The sequence below is a fragment of the Bos javanicus genome, chromosome 4 (assembly GCF_032452875.1).
Source record: "Bos javanicus breed banteng chromosome 4, ARS-OSU_banteng_1.0, whole genome shotgun sequence".
Classification (NCBI taxonomy): Eukaryota; Metazoa; Chordata; class Mammalia; order Artiodactyla; family Bovidae; genus Bos; species Bos javanicus.
The window spans coordinates 72,907,083-72,931,014 of NC_083871.1; the positions used below are offsets into that span (position 1 = coordinate 72,907,083).

The window sequence follows — 23,932 nt, forward strand, 5'->3', positions numbered from 1 at the left end:
ATGGTGTGATCACTCACCTAGAGCCAGACATCCTGGAATGTGAAGTCAAGTGGGCCTTAGAAAGCATCACTACGAACAAAGCTAGTGGAGGTGATGGAATTCCAGTTGAGCTCTTTCAAATCCTGAAAGATGATGCTGTGAAAGTGCTGCACTCAATATGCCAGCAAATGTGGAAAACTCAGCAGTGGCCACAGGACTGGAAAAGGTCAGTTTTCATTCCAATCCCAAAGAAAGGCAATGCCAAAGAATGCTCAAACTACCACACAATTGCACTCATCTCACATGCTAGTAAAGTAATGCTCAAAATTCTCCAAGCCAGGCTTCAGCAGTCCGTGAACTGTGAACTTCCAGATGTTCAAGCTGGTTTCAGAAAAGGCAGAGGAACCAGAGATCAAATTGCCAACATCCACTGGATCATGGAAAATGCAAGAGAGTTCCAGAAAAACATCTATTTCTGCTTTATTGACTATGCCAAAGCCTTTGACTGTGTGGATCACAATAAACTGTGGAAAATTCTGAAAGAGGTGGGAATACCAGACCACCTGACCTGCCTCTTGAGAAACCTATATGCACGTCAGGAAGCAACAGTTAGAACTGGACATGGAACAACAGACTGGTTCCAAAAAGGAAAAGGAGTACGTCAAGGCTGTATGTTGTCACCCTGCTTATTTAACTTATATGCAGAGTACATCATGAGAAACGCTGGACTGGAAGAAACACAAGCTGGAATCTAGATTGCCAGGAGAAATATCAATAACCTCAGATATGCAGATGACACCACTCTTATGGCAGAAAGTGAAGAAGAACTACAAAGCCTCTTGATGAACGTGAAAGAGGAGAGTGAAAAAGTTAGCTTAAAGCTCAACATTCAGAAAACGAAGATCATGGCATCTGGTCCCATCACTTCATGGCAAATAGATGGGGAAACAGTGGAAACAGTGTCCAACTTTATTTTTGGGGGCTCCAAAATCACTGCAGATGGTGACTGCAGCCATGAAATTAAAAGATGATTACTCCTTGGAAGGAAAGTTATGACCAAGATAGCACATTAAAAAGCAGAGACATTACTTTGCCAACAAAGGTCCGTCTAGTCCAGGCTATGGTTTTTCCAGTGGTCATGTATGGATGTGAGAGTTGGACTGTGAAGAAAGCTGAGCACCAAAGAATTGATGCTTTTGAACTGTGGTGTTGGAGAAGACTGTTGTGAGTCCCTTGGATTACAAGGAGATCCAACCAGTCCATCCTAAAGGAGACCACTCCTGGGTGTTCTTTGGAAGGACTGATGCTGAGGCTGAAACTCCAATACTTTGGCCACCTCATGTGAAGAATTGACTCATTGGAAAAGACCCTGATGCTGGGAGGGATTGGGGGCAGGAGGAGAAGGGGACTACAGAGGATGAGATGGCTGGATGGCATCACCGACTCAATGCATATGAGTTTGGGTGAACTCTGGGAGTTGGTGATGGACAGGGAGGCCTGGTGAGCTGCGATTCATGGGGTCGCAAAGACTCGGACATGACTGAGTGACTGAACTGAACCTAACTGAATCTGAGGGAAAATAAAAAGTTATACAAGTAAAAGAAAAGGTATAATTATGGTGTACATTTACTAAGTCTTAACAATGCATGATTTGTTGTTAATTTAACTAGTTATCAACAAAATGTATAATGGAAGGAAAGGGGAAAGAGATGAATTCTCAAATTCCATAAAAGACAGTCAATTGGTAATACTGAAAATAGGAAAATTAAAAATAGTGATACAAACTCATTATTTAAAAATATGTACATAAAGAAAGAAAGAATCAGGTAAGAGTAGAAAGTGATTCCTCCAGGGAAGGATATAAGAGGAGTAGGGGAATGGATCCCTTCACTGCATTGTAAAAACCAATTTGTCTATTTAACTCATAAAACTATATGCATGCATAATTTTGATAAAAACAAATAAACAAGAATGGAAATTTTGGTAGTAGCATTGACATGGTACTGTATGAATAGATGATGAATATACATTTTCAGTCCCTATCCTGTTTATTTAATTGTTTTTATCCTGTTTCTTTCTTACTCCTGCCTAATGTATGGGTTGCTGTATTGAATAGTTGTTGCCATAGTTTAGCCATTCTCAAATATACAGTTGACCCTTGAGCAACACTGGTTTGAACTACAAGGGTCTATTTATGTGCATGTTGTTTTCAGTAGATACAGATTTTTTTTTTTAATAAATATATGCTACAACACTACATAATCCCCCAGTGGTTGAATCTGTGGATGTGGAACTTGGATTTTCAACTGCATGGAGGGTGGTACCCCTACCCTCCATGTTGTTCAAAGGTCAACTGTAGTTTGTAAATGGAACAATCTTTTGGGGAAATGTAACTAAAACTAAAAAATTCTCATCATTGTTTGAAATGTATTTAAAATCTTGAAAGTACTTATTTATCAAATCAAATGTTATTAATAATGGCTTACTTGACTTGTACATGGCATAGTAGCCAAAGGAAAATGATAAAGCCATTTCAGGCCCTTGTTATAATAATTATGTTTAAATCCTAAGGAATATAAATATCTCTGCAAATAATTAGATCAAAAGATTCAATTGCTTTCTCCATTTGGAGATTGAAAATGTTTATGCTACTTTTAAAATTAGGTAATAAAGAGAAAATAGAGAAAGTGATATTGCCTACTTTAAAATTTTTAAATGTAGTCTCAAGATAAATGTAAATTAATGGAATCCCGCTTTCTTTTTGCTCTCAATTTATTTTTAGTGGTGGGCACGTTAAGCTTGATGAAGATGTTGACCTTGGCTACGTGGAAGACGGGACACCCTGTGGTCCCAAAATGATGTGTTTAGAACACAGGTGTCTTCCTGTGGCTTCCTTCAACTTTAGTACTTGCTTAAGCAATAAAGAAGGCACTGTTTGCTCAGGGAATGGAGTAAGTATTCACTGCCTCACCATAGGGGTCTATTCAGTTCTTTTATATCAGAGAAACAGATATGACCCTGAACTGCCTATTTCTGTAATAATGGAAAACGTGCCTGTCCATGTTTCTCCAGCTAGTGTATAAACAGTCATGTGGTCATAGTCATTTGTATATTTCTGTTGTGTAATCTGTGAAAGCTTGAGAATGAGAAAGTTTTATCTTCCTAACCAAATTCTTCCATTTTCCACTCTTATTAGGTTAAATTGATCTAATTGAATATAATCTGAGTTTTCTACAAGTGACTTAGGAGACAAATTTTAACAAACTATAATGGGATGAAAAAGGGAGTAAAAAGTAGGGGCAGTGGCCACAATACTTAACAATTGGGATGGTCCAGGCACTGACCAACTCACTCCAGTGTTCTTGCCTGGAGAATCCCAGGGACGGGGCAGCCTGGTGGGCTTCCATCTCTGGGGTCGCACAGAGTTGGACACGACTGAAGCGACTTAGCAGCAGCAGGCACTGACCAATTAGAACAGACCATAAATAATTGCCTTGACCAAAACAGTGGGTACCAGCTGATAATAACGTCTAGAAATAGAAGCAGAATAATTAAGGAAATGAATCTCAGAGATGAATAGAAAGAATGGTGGTGCTGGTGGTGCTCAGTCATGTCTGATTCTCTGTGACCGTATGGGCTGTAGCCTATCTCACTCCTCCGTCCATGGTATTTTCCAGGCAAGATTACTGGAGTGGTTTGCCATTTCCTTCTCCAGGGGATCTTCCTGACCCAGGGATTGAACTCAAGTCTTGCATCTCCAGCATTGGTAGGCAGATTCTTTACCACTATGCCACCTAGGAAGCCCAAATAGAAAAAATGGTGGTATTTAAAAGGCTAAAGTCTGTCTTTTTAATCATGTATCTGACAAGATATAGGTAAATTTATAGGTTAAATAAACATGCTCTATTAGCAAGTACAGTTTTGTGATTTTCAGTTAGGAATTCCTACACTGACGAAAATTTCTTGAATCTTCTTCTTTTAGCATGTGCCATGATTTTCTTTTTATCTTCTCTGGGTTCCTTCTGGTTATACTAACCAGTTGAGAATCCTTGTCCTGGAAGTGTAAGCCTTCAATCCCGGTCATTCTGTGTATATCCCTGAAGGATACACCAAGAATTTCCTAAGGAAGGCCTTAGTAATTGTTACTTTTTGCCTAAGAATAGGAATTCTTCTGGTACAGGAGAATAGAGGAGGTATATAGGAAGTAGTTTTGCTCCTTATTTCAAAGGAATCTGCTAAGTCTTCTTTCCTTTATAAGTTAGAGGATGTTAGGGAGAGATGCTTTTTGGGAGATGGGAGAAAAGCATAATGGAATAATTTCTTGATCATAATGCTAATGAATACTGTATCTTATTCATCTAGAAGTCCTGAGTATGTAACACAGAGTTGTGTTAATTAACTGTTTAAGGAATGAGTAATGCATGATGAGTGATGGGGCTTCCCAGATGGCACTAGTTGTAAGGAACCCACCTGCCCGTGCAGGAGACCTAAGAGATGCAGGTTCAATCCGTGGTACAAGAAGATCCCCTGCAGGAGGGCATTGTAACCCACTTCAGTATACTCTCCTGGAGAATCCCCATGGACAGAGGAGCCTGGCAGGCTCCGGTCCATAGGGTCACAAAAGGTTGGACACATGAAGCGACTTAGCACACATGCACACACAAAAGAGTAATAGACACAAGTAAATCAGGTGGCAAATAGCGTCCAATCATTAATAATAATTATGCATAATACAGAAAGGTTATATCCTATGTGTTTTTAACTTATAGTGACTCAACTTTGTATATGTGACAAAAATTAAAATGTGAAATACAGTAAATATTCTCTTTATACTCTACATCATGTAGGTTAAGAGTGTGGGCTTGGAACCAGACAGTTTGAGTGTGAAATCCAGCTCTCCTCTTTACTAACTGGGTGAGATTGGGCAAATTAGTTAGCTTCTCTGTGTTTCACTCTATTCTTATAAAGTGGGAATAATAATATTGCCTAGGATGCAGGATTGTTGTGAAGAATCAGGGAATTAACACCTGTAACTGATACATAATACTTAGATCAATCCCTGTGACACAGTGAATATTCAATAATGTCAGCTGTGATTGTGTTTATTATGATCATTGTACAGTGAACAGTGTTTCACTATTCTTGTCAGTGTATCACTGGTGCTGCTGCATGATGTGGTAACACACTTGGAGAAACCAGTTGACCTGATTATTGACCTAATCTGTTGAAAAGACAGTTGGGGTCTCAAACTCAGGCCTTTTTTTTTTTTCCTTCCTGCATATTTGTTAATCTGCAGAAAGTTGCTAATCTGAATTAATTTGAAATCTGCAATTTGTTGATCATATCTATCGTACAGTTAAATCTGCACGTATGTTGTCTTCTGGCAAATTCAAGCAGACAAAAATGAGAAACCCATCCCATCAAACCTGAGTTCTGAAGAACTTCTCTGATCCTAACCCTAACTGAATTCTCTCCTACTCATTCCTTTCAAAGTTGCTTTGAATAATAAGATTTTAGAACAGAAACATAGGTTCTGTTTCCTGAATATATAAGTGAAGATTATTGTCTGATAATTTTAAAAAATGTGGTGCCAGTTTATGTGAATTTTTCCCCTAGGCTTTGTTTGAGGGACTTCTCAGTTTCCATGACCCCTGAGATAGCTAAGCCCTGGAGCTTGGGGTGAGGTGCCCAGGTTATGGTTTTGTGAAGCTTTCTTCTCAGACCACTGCAAAGCCTCAGGCCTCACCTCCTCTTTGTCAGATTTCCCTTTATCTTATCTGCTTCCTAAAAGATGAATAAAATTTTGGTATAAAGACCCTTTCTTTAGAAGAAGAAAACTTTGTATTGGATAATTGGAAAATGATTGTAATTCTGCTTAGTTTTTTAAAATCTCCCTCATAAAACTTGGGTTAACAAAATTCAAATTGATCATCGATTTTTGTGTAAGGAATGCAAATTCTCTCTTAAACTTTGTTGTTTTCTCTGGGTCAACTGTTGCTCTCTAGAAAATATTTTTTGAGCAAGATAATTAGTAAGTGATTAGAAATAGGAAGAAAATACCAATAAATGTCCAATCCCATCTAATTCTAGGCATACAATTATTAGAAATTAATACAATTAATTTTTATTTTTAAAAATTAATGTTTATTTTGCATGCCTCTGTACCTAAGAGTTAGTGTTGATTTTAGATTGATTTTGGGTTTCAGGTTTGCAGTAATGAGCTGAAGTGTGTGTGTAACAGACACTGGGTAGGTGAAGACTGCAGCACTTACTTCCCTTACAATGATGATGCAAAAGCTGGCATTACGCTGTCTGGCAATGGTAGGTACTTACTTTGGTCCCATTATGTTGTCTTTATGCACAAGGAAGAGAAAACTGCCCTTCCTAAGCTTTGTTTGGATTATTTTTATATAATTCAAATATAAGTTAAATCCACATAATAATGAATTACAATGTACAACTGGGGCCCTCATTATGAAACCAATTATTTCCATTATCTCGTAATATGAAATATTGAATATAACTTAGTCTATTGATTTAGCCATATCTTGTTCTATATCAGGCTGATATTTTCCAAGTATTATACTTATTTGGAGCTGACAACAAATCCTAGCATCTTTTTTTAAAAATATGATTTAGTTTTTATTTAGTGGCTATGCTGGGTCTTTGTTGCTGTGCATGGGCTTTCTCTACTTGTGGTGAGCGGGGGTCACTCTCCAGTTGCAGAGTGTGGGCTTCTCGTGGTGGTGGCTTCTCTTGTTGCAGAGCCCAAGGTCTAGAACATAGACTCAATAGTTGTTGTGGACAGGCTTAGTTGCTCCCTGGCTTATAGAATCTTCCTGGACCAGGGATTAAACCTGTGTCTCCTGCATTGACAGGCAGATTCATTACCACTGGGCCACCAGGGAAGCCCTAGTATTTCTTTTAAATGAATAAAGTAATCAAAATTGTTAAGTGTATGATTTTATATTTTATACTTCTTATATACTGGGACTAAGTAAATGAGGAAAAATTTGAATTGATTTTAAAAATATTTTGTTAGCTTTAATATTCTCTCTTAAAGAACCACATCTATATTAAACTCCAGTTTCTGTAGCCTCTACTGTAGGTAATTCTAGAAGTAGTAACCTTGGCCAAGGTGCCTGGAAGGGGTTTGACATGGATAAGAAGCAGCAGGTGTAGTTCTAAAAGCAAGAGTGGCCCAAATGGAGAAGTAGAAATTAAATGCAGATAGTGGAAAGAAGACATACCTTGAAGATGAATGTCCCTTTTAAAACTATTTTTATCATTTCATTATTGAGTATTCTTCTGCATAAAATAATGTTCAAGTCCTGAAGTCCATTCAGCTCCAAAGAATGAGAAAATTATTATTTTTATTCTAATCATCCATACAGGTTAAATGTATTAGTCAATGTGACTTTCATAATAAAACTCACAGAGTGATTAGGATTTTGGCATCTTCAGTCTTAGCAATGGTTGTGGGGCTGGTTCCTGCACTTAATGTAGAAAGAAGCCTCTTCAGGTCTGTGGATTTAACTGGCTTGTCAAAAGTCATACTATTACTTAGAAGTAACCAGAACTAGCATTTGAGTTGATTGTTGTTCAGACGCTCAGTCGTGTCTGACTCTATGACCCATAGACTGCAGCACACCAGGCTTCCCTGTCCTTCATTATCTCCCAGAGTTTGCTCAAACTCATGTCCATTGAGTCAGTGATGCCATCCAACCATCTCATTCTCTGTCCCCCCTTTCTCCTCCTGCCCTCCTTCCCAGCATCAGGGTCTATTGATCCCTGTTAATTTTCTGGAGCTCTCCCCATGGCTCAGTGGGTAAAGAATCCGCCTGCAATGCAGAAGACACAGGAGATGCTGGTTCAGTCCCTGAGTTGGGAAGATCCCCTGAGGGAGGAAATGGCAACCCCAGCATTCTTACCTGAAAAATCCCCTGGACAGAGGAGCCTGGCAAGCTAGTTAAAAGAATTGGAAAGAGTCAGACATGACTGAGTGACTAAGCACTCACGCATGTTAAATCTCTGGAAAGAAAAGAAGGGGAGATGGGCTAGGTCTTACAGTGGGAAAATCCCAATGCCCCAGGAGTCCTCTGGTATCTGCACCCTCTATCCCACAGATGACTGGGGCAGGGTGGAGTCGGCTAGTCTCCTGGATGTCTGAGCCCTGCTGTCCCATGTGACTCCTGAGGGCTCCCAGATAGAGAGGCTGCCACTCCATCATGGGGAATTGGAATCTGTTCCAGTCATCCATGATTACTGTCTTTGATTCCTCAGGAGTGCAGCAGACAAAGAGCTAACTAAGCTGCCCTGGGTGAGAGCCCCGCAATTTAACATGGAATATAAGTCTTTATCAACCAAACAGGTCTTCTGAGCCAGAAGCCAGGCAGGCCTCCAGCCTGCGTTTTCTGCTCTCGGGCTTTTACTTGGGCTTGTTGTCCAGTCCTTTGACTCACTGGACCCCTTTCACTGCTGTGATCCCTTAAGAATTGCATCGCAGACTGTCTGACTGTTATTGCTGCCGGACACAACAGCACCATCACCCGGTCCTTATCTCCAGCCCTGCCCTGGCCCCCTGCCAGTCTGGTGCATCCTCGCTCTCACAGGTCATCAGCACCAGTCTCCAGCTCACCTGACTCTGTATTTTCCATTGTTTTTCCCAGATACCACAGTCATTATTGGCAAGACTGGGAACTACAGTCTTTTATAATGTATACCACCTGACCATCTGTAGCCATGTCTTCTCCCTTTAGAAGCTTATATTTACACAGACAAAATATCACACAAAATAAGGACCTTACACTGGTTGTGAAAATGGAGTGATAAGAACAATAACATTTCTAGAATTTCTAGGGAAGAGGTTGGAGTCCAAAATATGATTTCTAAGTATTCCTCCCCAGGGGTATTGTGCTTTATAGTGATACTCCTTTCTTCTCCTTATTTTATTCTTTATGTTAGTTCAATGACCTCATTATATATTCCAGAAAAATACATGGAAAAAAACCATTCAAAATGCACTTGGACAAGAATTAAAAGGGAACATACGCAAATAATTATTTTTCAAAAACCAATTGATCAAATTGCTAAGTTATGGTTGATTTCTCTTCCCTTAAAAATGCCTGCTTTTAATTTCAAGATATATAGGAATATCAAATCATTGTCATATGCCTGAAACTGATAGAGTGTTTTGTCACAATTATATCTGAATATATAAATAAAATTTGGGAAAAAGCTTCTCTAAAATTAAAACTGTATAAAGGAAAAAATGCTCACTTTTTAAAACAAATGTTATTAGTGTGATGATCATTAATCTGGAGAATAAAGTTCCTGAAAGAATTTTATATCAAAATTTCAGCTGTATTCACTGATCTTCATTGTTTTTTTTCTCCCCCCAGGTGTTGCTGGTACCAATATTATAATAGGCATAATTGCTGGCACCATTTTAGTGCTGGCCCTCATATTAGGAATTACTGCATGGGGCTATAAGTAAGTGAAATGGCTCAGTATATTACTGTCAAACTGTACTTTAAAATATTTATCTAAATGATTCTAAAAATTTTTGTATCATTGGATAAATAAACCTGCAGTGAAAATCAGTCTGGTTCAGTATTCAATCCATGATGATCCTTGGCATGATTAGAGGTAACAGTAATTTATCATTTTTTAGATTTTGAGATTAACTCCCATCTATTCTAAAAATACTGAATATTATTTTAAAACCATTACATGAAACAAAATCAATCTAAATCGTGTCTCATACAAAGGCTGTGTTGGTTGGCTGTTTAGTGATGCAGATTCTCTTGACTTAAACCCATTCCTCCACATCTAGGCAGGATAGTGTATGAGACAGCATAGCGTTTAGTAACAAGGGTGATATCAACAAGATCAAGAGCAGGATCGGCTCCTTAGTGCTTCCTGCTATGAGCAGGGATCCTGCCAAGAGCCAAACCTCTCCCCAACCAATGTGAAGAAGACATTGTTATTTGTTAAATAAGTGAGTGTTTTGTGGGAAGGAAAAACTCTTCAGAGATGTAATGTGTTAAAATTAAAATTCAACTATAAGTTACAACTTTTAGAAACCTATTTCTTAAGCTTCAAAGTTCAGCTTACAATTCTTTGTTTCTATGTGCAAGATTTAAAAAGTTACACATTATGTAACTTTTGAATATTGGATCCCCTTAGCATTTAGCTGGAGAAGGCAATGGCAACCCACTCCAGTACTCTTGCCTGGAAAAGCCCATGGGCAGAGGAGCCTGGTAGGCTGCAGTCCATGGGGTCGCTAAGAGTCGGACACGACTGAGCGACTTCACTTTTACTTTTCACTTTCATACATTGGAGAAGGAAATGGCAACCCACTCCAGTACTCTTGCCTGGAGAATCCCAGGGACGGGGGAGCCTGGTGGGCTGCCATCTATGGGGTCACACAGAGTCGGACACGACTGAAGCAACTTAGCAGCAGCAGCAGCATTTAGCTAAGTAAATGACTTCACAGATTCCAGACTTTTTGTATACTTAATGTGCTCATTTCCCTTGTTAAGTACTTCAACTTATGATATGAAAAGTTTCCTTAGTATTCAAATAACTTATGTTTAATAAAATGAAACTTAAATGAACCAAATTTTTTTGATTAGGCATTGACTAGCATAGTGTATACCCACTCCAGTGTTCTTGCCTGGAGAATACCAGGGATGGGGAAGCCTGGTGGGCTGCCATCTATGGGGTCGCACAGAGTCGGACACGACTGAAGCAACTTAGCAGCAGCAGCAGCAGCATAGTGTATATAATCATTTGTTATTACTGTTATCACTGCCTGACATGGTTTTGAAAGTGAAAAGTGAAAGTGAAGTCGCTCAGTCGTGTCCGACTCTTTGCGACCCTGTGGACTGTAGCCTTCCAGGCTTCTCCGTCCATGGGATTCTCCAGGCAAGAATACTGGAGTGGGTTACTACTTCCTTCTCCAGGGGATCTTCCTGACCCAGGGATCAAACCTAGGTCTCCCGCATTGGAGGCAGACACTTTAACCTCTGAGCCACCAGGGAAGCCATGGTTTTAACCCAACTGAATTAAAAGACACCTCTTTAAATTAGTATATGGGTCTTGCTGGCTGTGAGGTCAAAACACTGAAGTTATTTTGGCTGAAAAGAGAGTAATTAGTTGACTGCCAGGATAAACTTTCTATGTTGTAAGTACAAAAATGCAGAAAGACATTTGTGCAAGGCTGTGTTAACAAATAGCACAGACAGCAGGGTAAAGTTTAGCATAATATAGTTAACATGGCCTAGCATAGTGTATGGAGAAGGCAATGGCACCCCACTCCAGTACTCTTGCCTGGAAAATCCCATGGACGGAGGAGCCTGGTAGGCTGCAGTCCATGGGGTCGCTGAGAGTCGGACACGACTGAATGGCTTCACTTTCACTTTTCACTTTCATGCATTGGAGAAGGAAATGGCAGCCCACTCCAGTGTTCTTGCCTGGATAATCCCAGGGACGGGGGAGCCTGGTGGGCTGCTGTCTATGGGGTCGCACAGAGTTGGACACGACTGAAGCGACTTAGCAGCAGCAGCAGCAGCAGCATAGTGTAGCAAATGCCTCTTTAATGTGCAGGTTGTTTGGCACTTTGCATGCTTATATTTGTACCAGCTGATTTCAGCATAATTTGGAGTATAAAATTGTATGTCTGAAAGAAAGGCTTTTCTGCATATATATTGTTTGAGCTCCCCTTATACCTTAGCTGAGTTAGCCCTATCTCAGCGTCACACTATTTCCTTGACTTCCCTTGTGCAAGGCTCATGTAGTAGTTGCCATCACAACCATTGCTATTGTGAAGTAGCTCAGTGATTTCGTTTGGTCATGCGGGAGGGAAAGCAAAATTGTTAGTTCTGTTAGTTTTCTGCCACCTATTGATGTAAACTGATATTTCACGTTTAAAATCTTGGAAAAAATTACCCTTTCAAAAATATGAAACCTGAACATCTAATCCTACTGCTAATGAAATTATCTGTGTCTGTTTGTTTTAATGATTAGAATGAAAAATATTTCTTTCTGTATATCATTTCTTATTTTTATGAAATTTAAGTGATTTCACTTTTTTGTTTCTGAATACATGTACTTTGCAGAATCTAGTTCCTACTACAGTATTCTCTTCATAAATAATTTGAACCCGAATGATGAAAGTTTTAATGTTACTACATTTATTCAGAATTTGTATAAAAATAGAATAAGGATGTAGAAATTTTAATACAGTAATTAAATTCATGAATATTCTATTTAAAATGCCAAGCGAATTTAGGACTTGAGAACTCATTTTCTCATTAATCCTTCCAATTAAACTTTCTACCCCTTCTCCAAGTCTTGGGGTAATAGAAGGAATAGGAAATGAGGAATACTCATTTGTAACTGGTGGATCGCTCAGGGAATCAGATTGAGGGGATAAAAAGTAAAACATGTTGAATTGAAATATTTTGGCTTATTTTTCTCCCGTATGTGATAGTTTCAGGAATGAAAAATATTAAATATCAAATTGGCACTTTTACTCTCATGAGCTCATTATTAAGCAAGATGCCCAGAGAATTCATGGAATAGATTGACAGGTAAAAGTGCTACAAAATCTATACAGCAACCTTAGCCTTGATCTTGGAAGGAGGAGCCTACCTGATAGTTGCTTGACCTTCCAACAAGTCTTCAAAATACTGACAGCTAGTTAGGTCAGGATAGAAATTTTGAAATTAGCTTGTTTTATTTAAAAATTAAAAATCATTGGCACCTCCTTACCACACTCTCTAGAACACATTTTTGTTTCAGAATGATTTATTCTGAAACTCACGCAATTTTATTTTAGGAGACTTTAAACAAAGTATTACCACTGTTGCTTTCAGTGAAACTTCACAGTGATGTGATGACATGGGAGGTCCATAACAGCTGTGAATTTTCATTCTATCATACACAGAATGTTCTGATGGGCATTTATGTTTTCATATTCGAAATTCTTAGGATGAGCTCTAGTTTGTGGCATATATTCCAAAAAGAATGAATTATAATTTTTATTTGCATGAAAACACATTTAATATATATATATATATATATATATATATAACTTGACTAATTTCCTGATTTAAATCAATGTGCATGTCTGAAAACCTATATTTGAAATAAGGTTGACTTCAGGACATTACTAAATGTTTAATATGATAACAGTTGACATTGAGAAAACAATTACTTTTTAATAACTGAAGCTTTCTGCTTTTAAACAATGGTTACTTGAACATGTTGTCACTAACCCTTTGGTGTCATTTCTTCAAAAGATGAAGTAAAATTTGTGTATGTGAGTGTGTGTGTGTGTGTGTGTGTGTGTGAGGCAGAGGTAGGGGAAGACTGTGTTTTTGATCTTCATTTTAATTCTGCAATTAGAAATTCTAGTGGAGATCTTTCATCAAATGCTTTTATGTTTAGTGATTTCTCTTAATGTATTTTTTTAGGTAACTAATTCTTTCTCTCTCTCTCTCTTCTTGTCCATAAAAAGAAACTATCGAGAGCAGAGGTATGTGATGAGAATAATCTGAACATAAAACTGAAAACCAAAAGGTTTAAATCTTGTTATCATCTTTGGAATTCATACATACCGTTATAAATTAAGTTTACTTTTGTTTTTATGTTGTAGTGGTCATAAACTAATCTTGATTTTTCATGGCCTTGAAATGATCATTTTAGTACTGTTGCTGTGGAATGTGTTAGTTTAAAATAGATCTATCATTATTTAGTTTTAATGGTTTTGTCATCCAACAAAACTATAATTAGTCATTCTTATTTGTGTTACTTTTATAGCAATATATATTTAAAAGTTGATTTTTTCCTGCCTAAAACAAAATTCCTTTACATTAAGGTGTCACCTTTGTTTACATTAGTTGATTGGCTTTTCTTCACATTTATAACACTTTTCTTGCCCAATGATTTCTAAAGGAATTTATTTTTAGTGATTGTTGTTATTTTGCTAACTTTCATTAATAAATGATAAAATTTATATAGGCACAGTATTGTGATCAGGAGAGCATCTTGGCATTTGAGGAATCAGTTTTATCTCTGCATAAGAAATTTTTTTTTTACAGATTAGATAATTGTACAGGTTTTGAAAGAAATAATTTGCATAGTAATAATCTCTGATTGCCTACTACACTATTTTTTTTTCAATAAAAAGCCCATAAACTCAGGCACTCTGTTCATATAACCTTAAAATCTATGTTTAGCCAGCAGTGTCTAAAGAGATACAAAGCATTCATGTAATTAGGTAAAACTTGCCTATTTTTTCTAAATCTAAATTAGCCCATGTTGAGGTACACTCCTCACTTTTCACATTTAAAAACTTACAATTGCTATTAACTATTGATACCAAAAAATTAAAATATACTGGAAATTGACCATCTAAGACCACATCATATAGTCCTAGTTTTGTACTCAAGATGCCTATGCAGGCTCCTAACTTTTCCCACAATTGTAGGAAATGTCTGAGGCAGATTAGAAATAAGATGTAATAAATGTGACACTTTATCAGACACTAGCCACAGCTTTCATTTTTTTTTCACAAAGTAGAATTTTAAACTTTGTTCTTTTTCCTTCTATGTTATAATTTAAAATCTGTATAAGGTTTTAGCCATAAGTGGTACCCACAGGGTACCCATTGAGATCCTGGCCCAGTTAGCCATAAATATTAGAAAATAATGATCTTGCTCTGGAGTCACTGACTTCTATCATTAATGGAGAAAGTAAAACTGAAACAAAATTATTTAAATAAAGGAAATAGATTTCTTTGTGACACGTTTTAAACTCTGTGTCCAAAAAACACTGAAGAAGAGCCGAAGCTACTTATGCTTTCTGTTGGGTAGATGTTGATCAGTTATACCAGAAATGTAAATTTGGTGGCTTTCTTCAGTGAAAAATAAAATTATACTACAAAGATCAAAAACTGGTGATTTGGCTCCATTTCTGTAAGAATTAACTCTGCAGTGTAATTTAATATTGCTTACTATTTGAAAAGGAAAGCGCAGTGTCATAAATATGTAATGTAAGCAAAATTGTTATGGTGCTCTAAGACGTGTTCTCACCAGGGGTATTCTCCAGAATAAAGGAATTGCCCACATTACAAAAACAAATGGTAAATATGTAAACCTGAGCACCGATTTCTTATTCTAACTCAATATATGCATAGATACAGTTAAGAAATTTTTTGTTAGAAATCTCTTTTTTGTGCCTGATGTAATTTCATGCCTCCTGGTAATCCTGGGAGTATTACCAGTATATGATGAATACTGAGTCACCATTTCATCAATCTGGACACTCTTTGAAGTCTAGTTTATATTTTGAGAGTTGTCACTTTTCAGCAGGTACTATTTTTTAATATATTTCAGCACAAATTTTATTTATTTTTGCCCTTATGATTGTCTGAAACTTATGACTCTTAGGGTTATATGAAAAGTGAAAGTGAAGTCGCTCAGTTGTGTCCGACTCTTTGCAACCCCATGGACTGTAGACTACCAGGCTCCTCTGTCCATGGGATTTTCCAGGTATTATATAGGGTTATATAATAATTGTTAAAATGGAGAAGCTGCAAGGAATGAACTTTAGCAGGAAGTTGTGAGTATATAAATATCTTCTGAAGGACAGTCTTTTATTAGAATGTATTTTAGTGGTTATAGAGAAGGTGATAAGACCAATGGACCAAAGCCTACATTAGGAAATTTACAATCACTTGAAAATATCTGAAGATATTCCAATAAAGATGTGCCCAATTCCAAAGGATGCCAGGGAATAGAAATAAAAAATTTGAGTTGCTTTTAAATTAAGTTTTGCTCTGAAGTTCCATGGTGGGAAGACCAATCTAGAATGAATCAGAAATCTACCTGCTAGTATGTGATCTTGGGAAATCACTTAAACTTTCCCCAATCCCGAATGCAGACAAAGTTCTTTGTAATCTGTGAAGCTTTCTAGTAAGGAAAGTTACTGATATGTGGTCTCTGAAGACTTTGTGTTTCTCTAATCCTCAGATGAAAGAGATAAGTAGGTATGGTTGTCCTTAAAGAGAAAGGCAGCATTCCTGACATGAGTGAGGCCCACGCATCCTGGTGTGAAAGCATTGGTGAACATACAGCTTTGTTTTGACACTAAATACATATTAAGTATGTAGCCAGTTATGAGATTCTTTAATTAAGGATACAATGGCTCAGAAATGCCAAACTCAGCATAACTTTCAAATGACTGGAAATGTCAGGCAAGTAATTTTGTGAAGAAACCTGATAACCTGGTAAATTTTCCCACCAGAGAATGTGTCCCCCAGGTTTTCTTTATATTGATGGAATGTGTGATAGGTTTAATTTCACATCTGGCAAAAAGATTAGAAGCAAGCCCTTTTTTTCTTTTTCTTTTTGTTTATAAGCTGCCTAATAAAAGATAGAAGCCCATTCTGGGAGACAGAACTTCATACATGAATTATATCACTTTAGGCCTGCCAGGGTTGGCAACTTCCCTGGCGGTCCAGGGCAGGGGCCGAGGTTAGATCCCTGGCTGGGGAACTAGGATTCCAAATGCTGTGAGTATGGCAAAAATAAATAAATAAGTAAACAAATAAATAAATATAAATCTGCCAGTGTCATCTTGTGAAGGGTAGAGCCATGGGACTGAGGAGCCAAGGAGAATTCTTAGATATCGTCTAGTTAGAAGGATGATTATTGATAATTTTCTTTAAAATCTCCAGGAAAGAAGGCTTCCATCTATTTTTCAGTTGATGCTATTGTTTCTATTTTAGCATAATTGCTTTGGGAGTTAGCAGCTATATACTTTGCAATAAGAATTAGAAGTTTGAATTTTAGTTTTCAGGCAGTTTTGCAAATAGCAATAGAATAAACTTGGATTTATAAAGCATCCTTATTCAGGTGCAATTAAACTTGGATTTAATTCAAGTTAAATTGAATTCATTAAATTTGGATTTATAAAGCATTAAACTTGGATTTCATTAAATTTGGATTTATAAAGCATCCTTATTCAGGTGCAATATTCTTTTGTCTGAAATGAACATACATTAATGAACATACATAATATGAATCAGAATAAATAATTAGTTCATATCTTCCTGATCCATACCTTAAGCAGAAACCCCCTTCCCCATATCTTTCCTCTCTGTTACCCTGTTTTAGCCACTTTACTTTCTGCTTGTAAACCTCCCTCCTTTTTTTCCCTAAGACTTTCTTAGTTTTTTAGTTTTTTTAATATTATTATAGTGATATTCATGCATCTGTCAATGTGACTTAGTACACAGTACAAAACATTTCTTCAGACAGCAGTGTGACAATTCCAATAGCAGACAGCCCAGACACCAACAAAGCTTTGGGAAAGTGCCTCCTTCAGTCTTAAGGTTAAGACTTAATTTTTTTCATTATGATCTCCTTTTGAGTATGTGTAAGGATTATTAAGTTAAATATAGTGGTTCAGCAGACCCTTTAAGGAAAGATCAGACTTCTCTTATAATAGGAATCCTTTTTGAGGAAAAATAATTTAGCTAAATAAGTTTTATTTTCTTTTGGTTATTATTTATAGAAAAATTCACATGTCTAAAATATTTGCTTGTGATGTGGGAAATTTGAGGTAATTTTTCCATTATAAAACTTAGTACTGATCAGGCCACCTGATCCCAAAATTCTATGAAACTAGTAAAATTTAGGAAGAAAAGCATAAAGACTAGAAAAATAAATTCAATTTTAACACATTTAAAGCTATCAGTTACTTGGTCATTTATGGTCTTTTATAACAAATGATGAAGTAGTATTTTATTGATCATAGGGACCTGATATTCTCTATCTTCACTAAAGGTTAATCAGGAAGAAGTAGGTTTATAATAAGATATAATTGGATATTTAAAAAAGAATAAATTTCTGGACAGTGAAGGCTGTTAAATAGTATTAAAAGATCTTTAACAAAGTTTATCATCTTTATTATTAACATTTTAATGCATTTACTGTGTGAAGGAGTTATATGCATTCTTTGTGGAATTTTAAGAAGAATAAAGTGTAATTTCTTTATTTCGAAGACTTCATGGTAGAGATAGAGAAGAGTCTAGTTTGCCTGGGATAAAAGCAAAGCCATGCCCCTCAAAGTTCACTGCACTTAAACTTTCCTTTCAACCCTTTGACTGAAGCCCATAGTTTATGACATGTGTAGCATTTAGGATGTTTGTGTGCAGTGTGAAAGATGAACATGGACTGCAGAGAAATTACACTGAAGGATTTGTAAACCATGCTTAGCTAAACAAACAGGCAAAACCATTGAGCCCCATCCATTGTGAGAAGCAGTCCATTTAAGCCTGCAGTCTCAGATAAGTGAACCCTTGGTAAATGCCTAAATGCCAAAACCATGTAAAGAAAGAGAATTTGGGTGCAAAGTCAAGTAAAGTCACAACTTGTATTTATTTGCTTTGAATTTATGGGCTTCCCTGGTAGCGTAGCTGGTAAAGAATCCACTTGCAATGCAGAAGACCCTGGTTTGATTTCTGGGTCGGGAAGATCCCCTGGAGAAGGGATAGGCTACCCACTCCAGTATTCTCGGGCTTCCCTGGTGGCTTAGTCGGTAAAGAATCTGCCTGCAATGCGGGAGATGTGGGTTCGATTCCTGGGTTGGGAATATCCCCTGGAGGACGGCATGGCAACCCACTCTAGTATTCTTGCCTGGAGAATCTCCATGGACAGAGGAGCCTGGTGGGATACAATCCATGGGGTTGCAAAGAGTCAGACACGACAGAGCAAGTAAGCACAGCATATAAATTTGAATTTAGTAAGCCACATCTCATCAGCTTATAAAAATTATCATTAAAGGTAACAGTGACAAAAATGACTTGTTAACCATAAAGATTATTATTGGAAATGTAATGTTAATGGGATGTTCTTTGGCATTCTTTTATAAGTATTGGTATGATACAAAAGGCAATTTTCCTACCTGAGGCAACTTACAAAACTTTGATTTTTTTTATTTTTCAAAAAATTGCTAGAGCATTTTACTGATAGGAGGCAAGACAGGAAATATGATTCCAGACAGTTAAATATCTCTTCCACAAACAGATATGTCACTTGTGTTATTAACAGTATAAATATGGGAATTACATATCTTTTCTATAAAATTAATGTTTCATAATATACTGGGAAAAAAAGATTACATTTATGATCTAAAGTCACAAATACTTTGAAAGAATATGAATCAAAAGTTATATTAATCCTACATACAAATCTAATGAGAAATTTGATTTCCTTAAAGGGGAGAGGTAGATCACACAAGTTAATATAGGTGCTTTTTGTCGGTTGTAAAATTTTATTAGCCATGCCTGTCTGGGGGTCATGCACTGGCAAAAAATCAGATTAACTACCAAAGTAGGAGCATTGACAAGGCAGTTCTATCTAAAGTTTTCTACCCTGTTCCCTTTGCAGAAGTAATAAAAATATGTTCCAATCTCAGTTAATTCAAAATCAGAGCGAATAGAGTCGGTAATAGTGCAGACTATGTAGATTTTCCCTTGTTGGAGATAAAAAATTGAGGTCATCCACCAGCCACCTATAAGTATCTTTCTATAGTATCAACAAGAATTCCATTATTTTTCAACTCTTTCTTCCTCTTGCTAAATTATCTTCCTTTACATATTCTAGTGTGCAGTTAACAGAATTACATTTTTGATTGACATTTGAATCTCTTTCGATTTCTTTGTATTTCTGCTAAATGAATAGTGAGGCCCCAGATTGAATAGAGAATTCAAATAATTTATTTGGATTAAATTATAGAACAGTTTAGAAATCAGTCAGTTCTTTTAAGGCCAAATTAAGATTACATTTATAGTATTTAGAAATTACAAATAGTTTACACACCACAGTGAAAAAAAGGATACCTTATCTGGGCAAGGACTGTCTGTCTTGATATGTCTTCTTCAGCACCAGGGTTTTTTTTTTTGTTTGTTTGTTTTTAAAGACAAAATGGCAATTAACATCTCTAAGTGTAATGAAGTTATAGTGAAAAACCTCATCTTTTCATATTTTTCCCCTGAAACAAGGGTATATTCATCCAGATTGTAAAGACTTCAGTGATTGCATTTCTGACCTCTACAATTAGAATGACTTTAACTTGTCACATTTATTAATAATCTTACATGTTGTTATAGATTTGATTCATGTAGATCATTATCCCTACCTCTTTTTTCCTAAAATAATATTTGTATATGTCTGTGTTCATGTGTGTGTCTTGTTTTCTGACTTTGAAATGTTTATTATGCCTTAGACAGTTACCCCAGGGAGATTATGTAAAAAAGCCTGGAGATGGCGACTCTTTTTATAGCGACATTCCTCCTGGAGTCAGCACAAACTCAGCATCTAGTTCTAAGAAGAGGTCTGCTTTTCTGTCGCATTTTCAGATTTCTACCTGTTCCATCACACATTATTCCATTAGTCAGAACATTTCATTATTTTGCAGCAGGTTTGATTACTTCTTCCTTCTTTCTTGAATGTTAAAAAATAGTATCCTTTGTTCTTTGATTACTATACTTCAAAATGCCATATGCTCAGAACCAGTGGTTTAACAAATCAGGCCAGAAAACCAAACAAAAGAAAACTAAGCAAATAACAACCCTAAGTCTACATAGAAACTCCAGGGTTTTTCAATCTTGCTCTTCTACTGCTTCAGAAACTACACATAGTATTTTATTGTATTTTAAATGGTGAGCTTTATGTCATGTTTGGTAGTCAAAGAAAAAGGTTACTGTCACGCTTCAGTAAAAGCAGTTGTTAAAATAAATTGGTTATTAATATAAATGCTGCATTGAATTTTTAAAATTTTAAATTTATCAAAGCTAAGCTTGCTGTGAAAAAACGATTGCTTCTCTGTGAATCATATATTTGAATATTATGATTTTGCCTTTCATTCCTGGAATGATTAATTCTAGACTTTATAATTTAGAGCTGGTTGCCAAATTAATTTAAGCATTTTTAATATTTGAGTTTTATAGCAGTCCAGATGGGGTTAGTATATTATTTATATGTCTTAAACTTGAAGGCTGTATTCTAGCTCTATGGTCTTAAGGGAAATAAGACCATTTAAAATTCTCCATGCTTTATAAATGCTTAATAAAATAAGCTGACAGAAGAAATAAATAGAATGTTTTAGGAAATGAGACCTTCATTCACATTGAAAAAAACTTAAATATTCCTCTGGAAGAGTTTCTTTAAAATTGTTGGTAGGGCTGAAATGTATACTTTGGGCACAGTAGTTCCTTTATGGACTGAAAGGGAAATTGCTAGTTTATTGAGAAGAAACATGATCTCTTCTGAGGTTCTAAATAGAGTAATCTACAAAAATTCTGCAGTGGATCTCACTCTTTATAAACATCAGGAAAAAAAGAAATTGAAGGAATTAGTGAGATTTGGGAACTGCTGTGGAACTGTCCTCAGCATAAAGGATTTTTTTACTCAGATAACATAGCATAAATCTAAAGTTAAATTATTAGTCTTTGCATAAGGAGTACAGTTCTATAGAAGGATGTTCAAACATTTTATTCTTTTAATTCATTGGGTACTTTTTAGCTAAGAGAATGATCTTTTCTTAAAATCCTCACAGTATATATTTTCTTGATCAAATATTTAATTTTAAATCACATGGTAAATAAGTGTAAAAATCAATAGATTCCAGGAGAATTTCTATTGTTCTTTTGTACAAAATAAGAGTTACTTTATACTTAGCAAATGATGGTGAAAAATCTAGGGAATTACATAATAATTGTGCTGAGTTCCATTTATTTTCATTCATCAGTAGAAGGTTCCTTTTAAAATAGATGTTTTTAGCAATTAACTGGAATGATATATGGAAAAGATTTAAATTACAGCACTATTTTCTAAAGTACTTCAAGAAGAGCTTAAAATATTGATTTGAATCTTTAGCAGATTTTAGCAAAATCTCAATGGGTTTTGACTTTTAAACACTTAAATATTGTACCAAATTATGTGATTCCTCCTAAGTATATGCAGTTTGTCAAAATGCTTTTCTTATGTGGTTCAAGGTAGGTATGTAAATTTTGCTTCTTGTAGACAATTCATTTAAAGATGGCAGGACACAAAAAGCAGAAGGGCTTAATGGTACATGGACTTTGTGAGAGAAAGCTCCATGATAAACATCTAACTCAATTCCATTATTGGACAGTTAACCAACAGTACCATATTTGGGAGGGGGGTGCGTATTAGTGGAGAAAAATGCCAATTCTCAGAAAATAATTTTATTGTTTAAGAAAACCTAAATATTAGGTTTTGATAAAGATTAATCTTTGATAAAGGTTAACCAGGTTCAACTGAGCAATTCTTATTGAAATCTCTTGGAAGTCCATGTTCTCATACTACTTGAATGGAAGCCATTGCTTTACAATTAAGAAACATCTATGGTGGGACCCCATTATAACTCTTGCTGCATGGATTATGTAACTGAAATATGTAGTGTATTTGCTCTGTGTGGTTCTTGGGAATGTAATTGGCTTGCACTGTATCCTGATACTTTTCAATTACAAACTCTTGTAATGGGGTTCCATTGTATTTGACTTTTCTTAAATTGAATGTTGTGTAATTCTGCCTTCTTCATGAAGACTTTCATGTTTTCTTCATTCTTTCATTTCAGATTTTTTCTTTCTTATTTTAATGCTTAGTAATGCTTAGAAATGTTGCTTACTGATTTCAAAACATTCATTTGATTATATTTTTGAACAGTATATACACATTTTCAATTTCAGGTCAAATGGACTTTCTCATTCTTGGAGTGAAAGGATTCCAGACACAAAACATATTTCAGACATCTGTGAAAATGGACGACCTCGGAGTAACTCTTGGCAAGGTATAGGGCAGCATTCTGAACCCATCTGTCCACATAACCTTAATTCTGTATTGTGTGGTGCCTGGTTGTAAAGACTTGTTCTTTTTCGTTAGTTCTTCAGCTCTTCTCCCAACAGAGAGGAGAACATTTCTTATGAGAGAATCCGGGTTTTTTTCTTGGTTGGGAAATGATGGGATTTGGTAGCATCAGTGCACTGGGTACATGAGAAGGCTGCTCTGAAATTCTGTGTTCTGGGCTGGTGCTGCTGTGAATTGCATTCACTTGAAATACAGTGTAATTAAACACACAGAAATTGTTTTTTTTTTTTAATATTCAAATCTAGCCATAAACCATCTTTTTCAGGTAACCTGGGAGGCAACAGAAAGAAAATCAGAGGCAAAAGATTTAGACCTCGTTCTAATTCAACTGAGTAAGTCTGAACCTCTAATGGAAAAAGACCCTGCAAGGTCCTGTGCAATTAGTGTGAAATGTTAATTAAGCTGATGATCAAAGAACTGTAAACCATACCTCTGGGTCTTGGTTTTGTCTTTTTAATCCTTTTATTTATTTATTTATTTTGCTGTTTTAAAATTAACCATGGCTTTTCTCTTTTACATAGGCATCTCCGCAACTGTGCCCATACCAATACCCCTTGTTAGTGGGGGGTCTCACCCTCGCTGCAGGCTTTGTCCTCCAGTAACCTGCCATTGTGGTGTTTTGGTTCCGTTTGAAGGGAATTTTGATAACATTCCTTTCTTCTCATCGCCCGGGGTCCAGCCATTTCAGAGGGGTCACCTTTCCTCTCCCCAATATTCACACAGCCTAGAAGCATCAGAGGGAAGTTTCCACCGTACTAGAGCATGAGAGCTGTTCGCAGTGTGAAACCACCGCTCCCAGGGCTTCATGGCCATCTAAGCATTCTCTCAGACTACTGGAATATGGGTCCCTTTAAAATTTTCCTTCTGAGGACATTTAAAAGGGTATTTCCCTCAACTTGCTCTTTAACGGAATCATTGTCACTGAATGCAACACTCTGTATTTTAAATGATAGCCACATTTTTTTTTAAGTCGGATGGGGTTAGCA

General features: G+C 36.4%; 1 protein-coding gene across 10 annotated transcripts in view; it reads left to right on the plus strand.

Annotated features, from left to right (window-relative positions):
* Positions 1-23,932, plus strand: part of ADAM22 (ADAM metallopeptidase domain 22) — a 238,318-nt gene that overhangs the window by 193,736 nt on the left and 20,650 nt on the right. For 3 of the 10 annotated variants that reach the window (XM_061414362.1, XM_061414365.1, XM_061414366.1), the window contains exons 23-28: positions 2,762-2,930; positions 6,186-6,300; positions 9,381-9,471; positions 13,505-13,522; positions 22,769-22,869; positions 23,212-23,278. In XM_061414362.1, coding sequence (XP_061270346.1) covers positions 2,762-2,930; positions 6,186-6,300; positions 9,381-9,471; positions 13,505-13,522; positions 22,769-22,869; positions 23,212-23,278 — 561 coding nt within the window. Of the gene's footprint in view, positions 1-2,761; positions 2,931-6,185; positions 6,301-9,380; positions 9,472-13,504; positions 13,523-20,280; positions 20,476-22,768; positions 22,870-23,211; positions 23,283-23,932 lie in introns of those variants that run through there. The other 7 variants (XM_061414358.1, XM_061414361.1, XM_061414360.1 and 4 more) reach the window with 4 other exon arrangements.